The 14,024-nt window shown below is 34.2% G+C and overlaps 1 protein-coding gene across 4 annotated transcripts in view; it reads left to right on the top strand.

The window, feature by feature from the left end:
* Positions 1–5,327, top strand: part of LOC125645614 (tetraspanin-9) — a 21,006-nt gene extending 15,679 nt beyond the window's left edge. For 3 of the 4 annotated variants that reach the window (XM_048871234.2, XM_048871235.2, XM_048871236.2), the window contains exons 7-8: positions 684–767; positions 3,651–5,327. In XM_048871234.2, the coding sequence (XP_048727191.1) occupies positions 684–767; positions 3,651–3,713 (147 nt within the window). In that variant the 3' untranslated portion in view covers positions 3,714–5,327. The remainder of the gene's footprint in view (positions 1–683; positions 768–3,650) is intronic. The other variant, XR_007359397.2, reaches the window with a different exon arrangement.
* Positions 5,328–14,024: the final 8,697 nt, after the last annotated feature.

Below are 14,024 nucleotides of genomic sequence, written 5' to 3'. Positions count from 1 at the left end.
AGCTTTCTGACATAGTGTAGATTCAAGTTTGCAAAAACCATGGCCGCCAGGGGTAGGTTTGGGGTCATAATAGGGACTACGGTTTTACATGCAAATAGATATGGAAAATCTTCTGATATGGACCAAGGTGACTCAGGTGAGCGATGTGGCCCATGGGCCTCTTGTTTCAGTTAGTCTACATGTTCTCCTTGAATACTACACAGTCCTTACATTGTATTAGAGATACAAGTATCAACAAGCAATAGTTAATTTTATGTATCTCATGCACAATGTCTTTATAGATATACTTTACAATGAAATCATATATCTTTTAAAAATTATGAATAATCTTGAAGTTAAAAGTCTCTTAGCAAATCAATATTAATCATTAGAAATTTGATATTTCTGTGAAAAAAAAATGTACCTGTGTATCATTGCAAATGATAATGAAGATGAAACTTCAAAAGATGGTACACGACAGTACATGTGACTGTAAATGAACTGTGCCCAACATTGAAGTATACATGTACCTGTGTTGACTCACATTTGTTAAATGATGTAGACTCATTCTTTAGCTATAGAGCAACATTTTTTAATTTGTTATAATGAGAACAATGTTGAATGACATTTTTCTTTGCATTGTTATGATTTCACTATCATGTTCATTGTTGCTTACAATAGAATTGCAAACATTTTATTTCAAGGGCTGTATGGAGGAGATAGAGTACTTGTTTTCAAAGAACATGCATTACATTGGGATTGCTGGTTTGTGTGTGGCAGTAGTACAGGTATTTTGTCATCATTCATTATCCTCCCCTCTCAACATGTCAGTCTGTTATTGTAGCAGACAGTATAGAGGAAACTTATTCTACCTCACTAGTGGTATAGTCTCTCTCTTGAACACGCAAGTTAGGCCATGTCGAGCGTGATCAGCACTTGACTGGGTGACCACTACATGTTACATTACATTAATTAATTACAAATAGTTCTCTGTATAACCCCCCCCCCCTCCTCTCATCATGTGAATTTGTTAAACTCATTACAGATAGTTTGTTTGTACCCCCCCCCCCCTCCCCCATCTCAACATATCAATTTGTTATACTCAGTACAAATAGTTCTCTGTATAATCCCCCGTTCAACATACTCATCACAAATAGTTCTCTGTATCACCCCCACCCCCTCAACATACTCATTATAAATAGTTCTCTGTATACCCCCCCCCTCAAAATACTCATTACAAATAGTTCTCTGTATAATCCCCACCCCCCATCTCAACATGTCAATTTGTTTTACTCCAAAATGATGATTTAATAGATGTTGATTACAGCAAAAATTGCCACTAAATTAACTGATAGTAGGAACATGTAAGATTTGCATAGTATCAAGAATTCATCACTAATAATACCGGGGAACATTAAGTGGCAAGAAATGAAATATACAGCATTCATGATGTTCATCTGTTACAGTCAAAACATTTGACGTCACAATGCAATGGGAGGATGTTAACTCAACGCGAATTGAACAGATCTAAGCTTGCCGCCGTGCACGGATGGGAATATTTTTCAGCACGGACTCTCTTGAAAATATTGGATTGAAATTCAAACTTCTAAATTGATTGTCAATCCACTTAGTTTTACTCTAATTGTATTAATGAATTATAATGTTAAACATTTGGTAAAACGTATTCAAAACAAAAGTACGAGGTCTAGAAGAGAGGGGAACATATTAGTTCAATTTTAATAATCCATTTAGCTGATCATAAAACAATGAGCGGGTAATAGACTTGTGAAAACTGCAGTTCCTGATTTCAATTAACATTTAGCTTCCACTTCAGTCGCAAAATATTTATGCAAGATTAACTTTTTGAAATCTACAGAAATTAACAGATGAACATCAAGAATGCTGTATATTTCATTTCTTGCCACTTAATGTTCCCCGGTCTTAATATTTGCACATTGAATTAAAAAGATAGAAGGGGTGAGGTATAGTTCCAGATTTTTAGGTTTGATAAAATTTAATGTATTTCATATTCATTTGAGGTGAAGATTTCTCAGATGAATAAGTCATACACAATCATGATACAAGTTATATCGAGGTATACAATGTAGGTCAGTTCATGTTTCAAAGATCTCCCATTCATAAAAAAGTATGATATATTTAGCATTAATCTGTGATTTGAATTGTGAATAATGTAGGCTATTATCTTGAAATTTTGAGATCTTTTCTCGTGATTATGAGAAAATGAACTCTTAATTTTGAGATCTTTCTTGTAATCGCGAGAAAATTAACTCGTGATTTTGAGATCTTTTGTCGTAGTAATTCCAATATAATTATCTGGAAATTTTAAGATCTTTCTTATGATAATTAGCAATATTGTTTTCAAAGATATGGCCATATTACCAGAGAACCTACATGTATTGTCAAAGGCATATTGGTCATGACTAGCAGGGCCCAAAATTAACATATGTCCGTCAGTCCATGACTGGTTAAAGGTCTGGTGGACTGACTGACATTTGTTGTAGTCAGTCCCATAGGACTGGTCAATTTTCTAAAACGTCATTCTGGAAAACATACTTATGGAATCTTAAACACACATATGGCATTCCCCTTTAGATATCAGACGAACCTGATTAGTAAATATAAAGCTCATGTAAGTGTTACGATATTGCCTGAGGCATATCAAGTTAAATTCCATTATTATGCCCCCCCCCCCATCAAAGAAGAGGGGCATATTGATTTGCACCTGTTGGTCAGTAGGCCATATGTTGGCCACTCAATATCTTGAGAACCATTCACTTGATCATAATGATATTTCATATGTGGGTTGGTTATGAGTAGAAGAGGACCCCTATTGTTTTTCAGGTCAAAGGTCAATCTACTCTTGGACATATGAATATATTGTCTGCTCAATATCTTGAGAACCCTTTGCTTGACAGGCATCAAACTTGGAACACTGGTATATCCTAAGGAGTAGATGACCTTTGTTGATTTTGAGGTCACATGGTCAAGGGACAAATTGGACATAGGAATATACTGACCACTCAATGTCTAGAGAACCCTTTGCTTGACAGACATCAAACTTGGTACACTGGTATATCTTTAGAAGAAGATGACCCCTATTGATTTTGAGGTCAAGGGTCAAACTGGACATTGGAATATACTGTCAGCTCAATATCTTGAGAACCCTTTGCTTGACAGACATCAAACTTGGTACACTGGTACATCTTCAGGAGAAGATGGCTCCTATTGAGTTTTAGGTCACATAGTCAATCCACTCTTGACATAAGAAGATATTGTCTGCTCAATATTTTGAATTGATGATACTACTATCAATTAAATGATGTGTGTATAACCCTTTTCAATTTTGCACCATGGGGGGCATATGTGTTTACAAACATCTCTTGTTTTATTTTAATAACATGAACTAAGTATGTTTAATTATTTCTGGAAAACTCTGGTGGGCAGGTAAATTTTTCTGCGGACTGGTTAAAAGTATACCCTATATAGTCCGGCTGGACTGGTGACATAAAAAGTTAGTTTCAAGCCCTGACTAGTAGATGATCGCAACTAATTTTCAGTTTAAAATGTCACCTTTTCTATACATTGATTTCATTTGGATGGCATAGATCTTTTACAAACATGACTTGTTTATGTCAGTCTTTTTTTAACAGATTCTGATGATGGCAGCTTGTATAATGTTATTTTGCAACATGAGAGATAGATCCAAATATTAAGTTAACTTGTGCAAAAAACAGAACTTTTGCAAGAAAAGGACTGAAGATTCTGAAGTGAGAAGGGTTGCAGTGTTTTTCAGTTGTGTTCCTTTTACATTCTGGATTGTTGGACAGGTTTGAAATAGGCTGGTTCTAACAAGTTAGACTGGTTCCGACAAGTTAGACTGTGTGTGTATTGCATGCCTTCTTGTTGTCCAAAATTGAGTATGTGTACTTTTACGCCCACTGAACATGCAGATCAAATGAAGAATAGTACATGTGTGAAAGAAGCATGATACATGTATTTTAATTTAGGCAGTTTCTCCATCAGAAAGATCATCAGAAATTCCCAAAGTAGTATCAGAATTTCCCAAGACTATGTAATTAAAAGTTTTTCTTCATCTTTAAAAAAAACAAAAAAAAACTTTGTTTTTCACAATTCAATAGTTGTATTATTTTTTTATTCATGAAAGAATTAAAAAAATTTACAATATCTAAAATTCTTGCTGATTTTTCCAAAAGTAATAGGACATACTGTAACTTTAAAAATTGATGTGAAAAACAGTCTAATTTTGTGTTCAGTAAATGAAAATTTGCTAGCTTTAGTGCAATTTTAAATTACATTTAAATCAGGTCTTGACAGTGGTATGACATAAATCAGTAAAACTGCAATGTACATGTACATGTATGTATTTTATTTTGTAAGGGGTGTTATTTTATTGTGTACGACACCATATTTACCAGAAACAAAAAATAGTGAAGTGTCACAAAGTTTTTCATTTTTAAAAAAGTTTTTCATATTTTGATTTTTATGACATTCTTTTATATCTAGGGTTCACATTTTGAGTATGGTAAAAGTGGTGCCTTGTTTTATAAACACATTCAGTGTTGGCACTTTCTCACTACAGCAAGTCACATCCAAACGAATGGTGTGACCACAAATGGTTGTTATCTTACACTGAAGAATATATACTGCAAAAAAATCTATATAACTAAAAATGGGAATACTCAAATATTCTATTTCAAAAGTAAAACAACATTTTTTTCTTATTAAAAGCCAAAGGTGTACTGGTATTTTATATGTTGTCCTTTGAAAAAGCACAGCTTTAAAAATTGAAATGTCACGTCTAGCTGTATGAGTAAATCCCTGTGTTTTCTATTTGTGTTTATATCAAATATTTATCCAGAGAGTTTCTTATACATAATTAGAAATTATAGTTTTTATAGAACGACCCATGTGAATCTCTGTCTCTCGGTGTAAAATGTTCTACATGTTGTATAAAGATACATCACGGGGTTAATTTTTATGTAAAATGGTGAATTGGCCATGAACAGTTCATTGATTGTATCTGTAAGTGTTGTATTTCATGTCTTTGCATTGATTTCTGAGAGACTTTATTTGAAAGGATCCTGATGATCAGATCGTTATTGTATTTTGTAAAAATATTAGACTCGTCATTGAATATTATTCTCTATATTGTGGTTGTTACAGAGTTCTTCATTGAATATAAACAATATTGTTATATACATGTACTTGTATACAATTCAATACATGATTTTTTTAATATATACACTGTATATGATTTGTGATATTGCATTTTGAAATACCTCAATAAATGCTGCTGACACAAAGTATTTCATGTTTTTATATTTTACACTTCCAATGAATTTTTGCCTTGATATATCTTTAAACATTGTAATGATAGCCATTTCACTGGTATTAAACTGATGATAGTAACGATCGTTACTATCATCCCAAGCTGGCGGAAGGAAATTCCGGAAAAACCACGTTTACTTATTATATCTATTTGTACTGTTTATTTGCGAATGATATGTAAGTAAGAAATATCAAACACTAGCAACAATTACGATTAGGTGTTATTTCATCTTTTATACGGCTCATATGAACAGAAAATTCGTCGTTGAAAAAACAGCGAGGATGATAGTAACGAAAATTCTTACGTTACTATCATCATTCATTTCCGTTACTATCATCCTCGCTGTTTTTTCAACGACGAATTTTCTGTTCATATGAGCCGTATAAAAGATAAAATAACACCTGATCGTAATTGTTGCTAGTGTATGATATTTCTTACCTACGTATCATTTGCAAATAAACAATACAATTCGATATAATAAGTAAACGTGGTCTTTCCGGAATTTCCTTCCGCCATCTTGGGATGATAGTAACGATCAGTTTAATACCAGTGCATTTCCTTATGAATGATTTGCAGTTGTGAACAATGCATGTATGAATCTTAATAAATAAAGTATGTGTATTTTAATGATTTGGAATTCCAACAGAAATGAAAGTGGAATGTAAATATAAATCAAAGGCCTGAAGGGCCTGAGAGTCGACTCGCTCTTCATTGTCAACTGGAATAGGTAATCTTGAAGGAGCAAGATAGTAGTAATCAAGGATGACGAACATCGTGTGTGTGAGTTTGCATATGCACGCTTCTTTTAGCAGGATTTATACTTTAATGCATCATAACTGTAAGGTGACTAAATTTGACTAAGTCATGACCACTGCCATTTAAATTACATGTACATATCCAACATGGATGTAAAGAGTCATTGCTAACTGATGATTGTGCTAAACAATCCATGATGTACAAATGCTTAAGAATTGGAGGAACATCATTATGTAGTCATATAGTGCTTTATATCACAACAGAAAACCCTCAAATAAGCACCACAGTGGTTGTAAGAAGATACCATCCAACAAAAAAGTTTAGCAAATCAATTCCTTGAGCTTAAAGACCCAACTTTAAGTTACCGCCCCCAAATTTTACCTGTGTTGTGATCAATGATAAGCCGCTGGTCAATCAAACTTTTAACAATAGAGCTTAGGTTGATTGACGTTTGCAGAGACCGTGGTCTACAGCTACCTGAGAAAGATGTTTTGATAACAATCATGGCTAATGATGACCGGCAGTCTTCAGATCTCGAGGAAAGCCCCAGTATACATGAGTTTTGATAGCATTGACTCGCACCTAGAATATTTTAATTTCTAACGTCCCCTATACAATGCAATTTATCATCGTATTTTCTCTCTCCATCTTTATACATGTATTATAGATTAAACAATCAGAAATCAAACAATAATAATAATAAATAAAAAAAAAAACATAAGTTATTGGAATATTTTCTATTAATGATTCATTGTGGCTTTATATTTATAAAAACATGAACAATTCTTTATTGGCGCAGCACATCAACATGTATAATAGTTATATTGCCCATGCGTAAAACTGTTACAGTAGTTAAAAAAAAAATGCTTCTGTTTGAGATACCACATGGATTATAAATTACACAATCAGAAATCAAAAAATAGTAAAAAAGCATAAATAAGTTATTAAGATATTTCTATTTATAATTTATCACGGCTTTATATTGAGAGAGAGAGAGTTACTGAGATATTTATAATTTATCAGGGTTTTATATGTATAAAGAGAGAGAGAGAGAGAGAGAGAGAGGAGAGAGAGAGAGAAATGTGTAAAACTGTAGCAGTAATATAGATGAAATAATATGGCATGGCAATAGTGTTGCATACGTATGACAATAATTACTCATTTAGTCAATGATTGAGAGTAAGGGAGAGAGAGAAAGGGGGGGGGTAGACTAGCTATGTGTCAGCTTCTGTTTGGGATACCATTGTTACACAAACACTACGTCCACAGAAACCCTAAAGAGAGAGAGAGAGAGGAGGGGGGGGGGACTTCGTGTCAGCTTCTGTTTGGGATACCACCATTACGCAAACACTACAGCTACAGAAACCCTACAGACGGCCCATATTGAGGGGTATCTTGATCATTCTTCATTTGGTTGTACATGTACACAGATCTATTTGGATTTATTCATTCTCTCGAAACATGGATATTTTACCTACTACACCCACGACAACGCGAATTCCCAGGACACCAGGAAGTGCCCGGAAACGCGGGGTAATATTATATTTCGGAAATTATTTATATACGATATATAAGAATTTAATTAGAAGTTTTAAAAAGCAAAGGTTTAGAAATGGGCTAAACCTGTCATTTGCAATACATAAATATGACCAAGTTTGAAGGTTTACGGGAAATAGAAATGCGGTATGCATGTAGGTAGAAATTTTAATTATTATTTTTTTTTGCACAAATCAAGACACTAAGCATAATTTGTAATAACCTGAGAAATTTCCTGTGTATATCATTAAAATATACACAACAACTGATCTCTTGGCCAGGTAAATTCCAGGTAAATAACATTGACCATGGATAAGCTCCGCCCACATTCAGTGATCCGTGGAGCAACCGTACGGTGTTGTTTTTTTTTTGTCTTTAAACTTTAGTCAATGTTTCAATGACTATGCAGTTGACATCTGTAAGAAACATCGCTGTTTTTACTGTACTGACTATCTGTGCATATTTTGAGAGTTTATTCATCAACTAGTCATAAAATGCTACCATCAAAACAATAAAGAAAACAAGAAATGTTCGTCAAACATACAACAATACCCCCACTCCCAACGTGGTGCAGAATTGTAAACGGTTATACACATGCATCATTCAATTCATAATAGTACCAAACCAATACAAGTCAAAATGTTGGAGTGGACAATATCTTCCTATGTCCAGAATGGACTGACCCTTGGCCTTTGACCATGTGAGCTAAAATTGATAGAAGTCATCTATTCCATAGGATGTACCAGTGTACCAAGTTTGGTGTCAGTCAAGCTACTGATTCTTGAAATATAGGAGACAATATATTACTATGTCCAGTTTGACCCTTGATCTTTAACCATGTCACCTGAAAATCAATAGGGGTCATCTAGTTCTTGAGATGTACCAGTGTTCCAAGTTTGATGTCCGTCAAGCAAAGGGTTCTCGAGATATTGAGTGAATAGTATATTCCTATGTCCATTTTGACCCTTGACCTTTAACCATATGACCTAAGAATCATAAGGGTCATCTGCTCCTTAGGATGTACCAGTGTACCAAGTTTGATGTATGTCAAGCAAAGGGTCTTTAAGATATTGAATGGACAGTATATTCCTATGTCCAGAGTGGACTGACTTTTCACCTTTTGACCTAAAAATCAATAGGGGTTCTCTTCTACTGGTAACCAACCAACATTTGAAATATAACGATCAAGTGAATGGTTCCCGAGATATTGAGCGAACATGTGGTCTGCCGACCGATTACTTTTGAGTTTTAACTTTCCTTTTGCAGTAAACGACTGATGTACTAACCCATCTAAATGCGGCGAAATTTTAGGGTTATGTTTGAATTCTTCATTTAGTACCAATTAAATTACTGGCTTTGATTATTGATATGTTTATAATTACCGAGGGGGGTCGTTATATCGCACCTTGGTACATCATTTTTCGAAGCCTGGGTGATGTTTTGATTACAAAACATTGAACCCTCGCATCGTCTATACAAAGAAAATATCGAGTCTGTTAAAACTATTGCTACGAACTCTCGTGCTTTGCTGAAAATAACATTATTTCCCCGAAAATACTGCTATGTAGTGTGTATAAGGACAAGATTGCCGTTTTCTAAAAAACAAATTTGCTGCACAGTATACAAATTCTAGCGCATGCTTTTTTGAGAACCGGCATTATTTTCACAAAGATTTCTCGTGAAGCTAAATGCGATTGTACACACGAACAATGGTATTGCCACAATTTACAGGCCCCAAAACTTGGCAAAAGGGGATGCGTATTAAATATATTCGGCAAAATACGGTAAATCACCGTAAATGTGATTATCTACATCTGACTGTAGAAAAGTCTGAACGCGAAAACATAACAAACTGAACGTGTGTTCCTCGTCTCACCCCGGTAGGTTCTCGCAGAAATAGTCATATGGTTTAGGCTTTGACACACTTTCGAAGAGGCCTCGACGGGGAGTATGATCGGTCGTAATATATTTACTATGCTTTTCCAACCTAAGAAAGCGAGATATTACTTTCTTCACTATGAAATATTTACTTACAAGTTATTTGTTTCATGTTTACGAATCTAATTTTGTAGTTGATATATTTATACACACGTACGTCGCATGTTTAATTTAAAAAAAAGTACAATCGCCTGTTGCTTACATCATGTATTCATGCGCACTATGTTTAGTTTCTTTAAACGTATTGAGGGGACTAATTTAAATTACATTGTTATAAGAATGTCAACATACATGTATGATATGTCTTCAAAACTTAATGAAGCTGTTCAAAAAGCAAATAAATTTTTTTTGAAGATCTTTGTGCGCAGGATTTATTTGCTGTCGGTGTAAGAATAAACAGAAAGTTTGTGAGACACGATAAATCTGCACGCCGTTGATCAGCAAGGAGCATCTCGCTTCGCGAGGCGACTCAAAAATTTAATTTAATTTTTATACGCCCGTTGAAGACGGGACATATTATGGTATGTTGTTTTCCGTCTGTCAGAAGGAAAACCATGTGGGCAGGATACAAACCAAACTGTAAACTCCAGGATATTACAACTTGGTTTATTTATGTCTCCCCTCTTTCAGGGGAGATGTATTGTTTTTGTCTGTCTGTCTGTCACAAAATCTTGTGAATGTTTCTCCTCCTATATGGCTTTTCGGATAGACTTGAAACTTTGTACATTGCTTCATTGCAGGGTTGGCAAAAAAGTGGTCAATATGAGTATTGACTGGATCGGTGGTCAATTCTGGTTAAAACCAGTCAATACTGGTGAATACTGGTCGATTGAAAATTATTTGGTCATTATAGTCTGTGTTATTTATTTTAAATGTTTAAGTGACCATTATGGTAAATACTGTAATTCATAACATGCACTGTCAGTTTATAATATACTTATAAGTCATAATATTAAATAAATAATGTACAAATGACTCTGTTGAATGGAGGAAGATGTAAAAGTTTCTGTTAAAATTCCTTAGTTTAATAAGAACCACCATTAAGTATTGCTTCATCAATCTTCATTTTAACCGATGAATAAACATTTGAGAGGGTGGGTTGGTGATGTCTTCATAACAATAACAGGCACACTGGTCATCTCTGGTCCCAGCCAATGCTTACTAACACCTGTCAACTCTGCTTCTTGTACTCAGTTAATGTCCAGATACCTTTTACTCTTAATCTGCCCAGGTACATGTCTCCAATCGTCAAGCTATGCTATAGAACTGTGACCCTCTGATAGGTACTGAAGATATTTTGGTCAGTTTCAGCAAACCAAATATATTAAACTTATGAAATTACATTTGATTATCTAATGAAAAATATTAATCAACAATTGATCCATATATTATAATGAAAAGACTTAATTTATCTTTATCTTTGCAAGAAATGTACAAAAATAGGAAAATATACAGTTTAAATCACAATTGACCATTATTGACCACTTGGGGAGTATTGACCGGTGTAACCGTGGTGGCTGTCGCTGGTGACCATGGTCGTTCTTAATAGAATATATAGGGAAAAGAACCGGCTTCTGCGCATGCGTGGTATCTAACTCGTAGCGGTGCCCTACTGGTTTTAAATCCATAGTAATAATAAACCCCCTTCTCAGTTTTCTGTTTCGTATGCACATCATAACTTGAAAGATACAAATTAACTTGTATTATCCAACTCCAAAATTGATATTTTAATGCATAAGATTTCTGAATTATGTCTAAGATATCTAATAACGAATAAACAACTTGAAAACAATGGCTTTTTATTCAAAGAATATTTACAATAGTGTTATCTCCATAACAATTCCTAAGTCATCTTTTATATTTTAATCACATGATAGCAGGTGTGAACAAGGCACAGCTAGACGCCTTAAACTTGGATTAACAACGTGCAGGTGTAAACAATTACCTGTAAATAAAATAACACCAGGTTATTCTACTGTGACCAACCTTCGTAATCATAAGTACAAATACCACTCCCCCAATTTACGAACAATACGTAGGCACATATTCGACATTGTTTTATTATTCATTTATTTATTTTGCATAGTATGTTTCTTCTCTCACCCTCTTTTATTTCAAATATATTTTCTGATTATCTGAATTCAAATTATCTCCGATATGCGAACAACCACACATCTACTGTATACAACTTGGAGGTTTACTTTGGGTGTTTTTATACAAAAGTGGAAGACTTTCCTATTACGAGATAATTCTTTTTATGTTAAAATTTAACCAACTAGACTCTATATACATGTACATATAGCAGGGTCGTGTGTAGAAACCAGCAGGCATGAGGGATCGTGCCATCCTTCTTATTCCCAATAAAAACCAAAAGACAACAAAACTAACGTCTGGCGGCTTTTTCTTCTGGAGTGAAAGGAAGCCAACCATAATTCTGTCATCAGATTTTGTTTTGACAATCATTAATATATAGCATACTAAACCAAATGATCATCAAGTTTATTTTTATTTCATCTACATAAGAAATCTCTCTTTTTAAAAATAAAAATGATATTGTACAATAAATATGATAAAAGGAATAACAATTTAATCTATAATTATTATCAAAATCTCATAGAAAATATAAATAAAACAGATATATTTTCAAATATCAATATCACTATCAAAAATCAATAGATTTTCATTTTCTTATAAATTGTGACTTCTTGTCCTATGACATTTTCTACTATCATAAAATTCTAATTGTGACTTTTGGTTTTATTTTCTTTTAAAACTGTGACTTTTTGTCCTGTAAAATTTTGTCATACTTTCATAAAATTTCTTTTTGTAACTTTTTGCCCATGGTCATATTGACCGTGACTTTGTAATTTGTAATGTTGTAAATGGTTTGAAAGGTACATAATTTCAGCACAATGTATATATCAATTATGACTTTAAAGATTTATATATTTTCATGATCCTGGTTCTAATTACGAACATTTATTTGAATCATTTTTAATATCATAAAATTACAATTTTCTTATATCAAATTCATGACAAGGAACTACGTAAAAATGAGCAGTACTTTGAGTGAATCTCACTCCAGTCAGCCAATAATATGATAGGACTGGCTTCACGAGTATGTACAAAAGCCACGATATCGACGTCCAGTTGTTTAATATCATCATGAAAGCTGCCATCTTTGGATCGTCTTTTGTCTCGCGTCTCGGAAGATCTACCGAAGCAGACCCGAGAATAAAATATTTTGGAGTTGGTGGCATGACAGCAAAGGAGCCAGATCAAACCTGCCTGCAAAACCTGCTTCAGTATTCCCCTGATCGAGTTTTCATTCATCTCTGTGGAAACGAAATAAGCGTTGACGGAAAACCTAGAAAGGTGGCTGAAAACGTCCTACAACTGGTGCAGGTCCTAGAAGACAGCAGAGTTGGAACTGTTCTCGTGGGACAGATTCTAGACAGGGGTGGTACTTTCAAGAAGAGCCCTGGTATGACAAGCGATATCTTCAGGAGGAAGAGGAACAGGATCAACACAATTCTGCGAGCAAAGCTCGGAAAAAGATTTATTTTACTTCGACTGAAATATCCCCAGGACTTTGCGGCTGATGGTGTTCATATTTCCCAGGGAAACCTATGGAAATATGGCGCACAAATAAGGAGAGCTCTTCTGACAGAGTAAAGCTCGAGAAGAAAACCGGTCCTTTTAAGGGCCACAGAAATATTTCAAAAAGATGCCTCAAATAACATACATTCAGAGAGACGAAATCTTCTTAAGATTCGAAACATATACTCCCTAATTACCAGCATACAGCCTCACCGAACTTTCTATCAAACACATAAAAATCCACAAATCATTTGTATTCAGTCTTATGGTCCGAAATATATGTATAAAATTGGCATATCTTTTTTAAAAAATTAGCCAAAGTAGAAATGTAATTGAAAAGAATAAAAATATATCCTATTGCAATTGGTGTGGAATATTGGTTATATACTTTCTTCAGTAAAAGGCTTTATTATGCATGTATGAATGCATTATGCTGAAGGGGGGTGGGGGGGGGTGTCCTTCATGCAAAAAACTGAGCTGAAAGACTGTGGTATCATTGGGGGGTTTCCAATTCAAATGTAATATGCGCCTAATTCAAATTTTTAACAAGGGTTAAGGCTATGTTCTCTTGCGTAATATTTTTTAATGAAAGGTTTTTAATTTTAAATATTTTGTTAGAACTGACTAGGATATGGTCTGTAAAAGTTGTACAAGGTGCAAATAGGTGGCGGTTTCATTTGAACTAGATAATTTAAGTGTAGTTTCAGAATTCGGGAGAGAGAAAATGGGGAAAATAATTATTTAGAATTAATTATGAGTGTCGGTGACTGGAGTCGCTCTTCAGAATGACCGTTTCATATTTTGCCAGAACTGACTAGTGTATGGTCTGTAAAAGTTGTACAAG

The sequence above is a fragment of the Ostrea edulis genome, chromosome 6 (genome assembly GCF_947568905.1).
Source record: "Ostrea edulis chromosome 6, xbOstEdul1.1, whole genome shotgun sequence".
Taxonomy (NCBI): Eukaryota; Metazoa; Mollusca; class Bivalvia; order Ostreida; family Ostreidae; genus Ostrea; species Ostrea edulis.
This window is presented reverse-complemented; position numbering and strand designations above follow the sequence as displayed.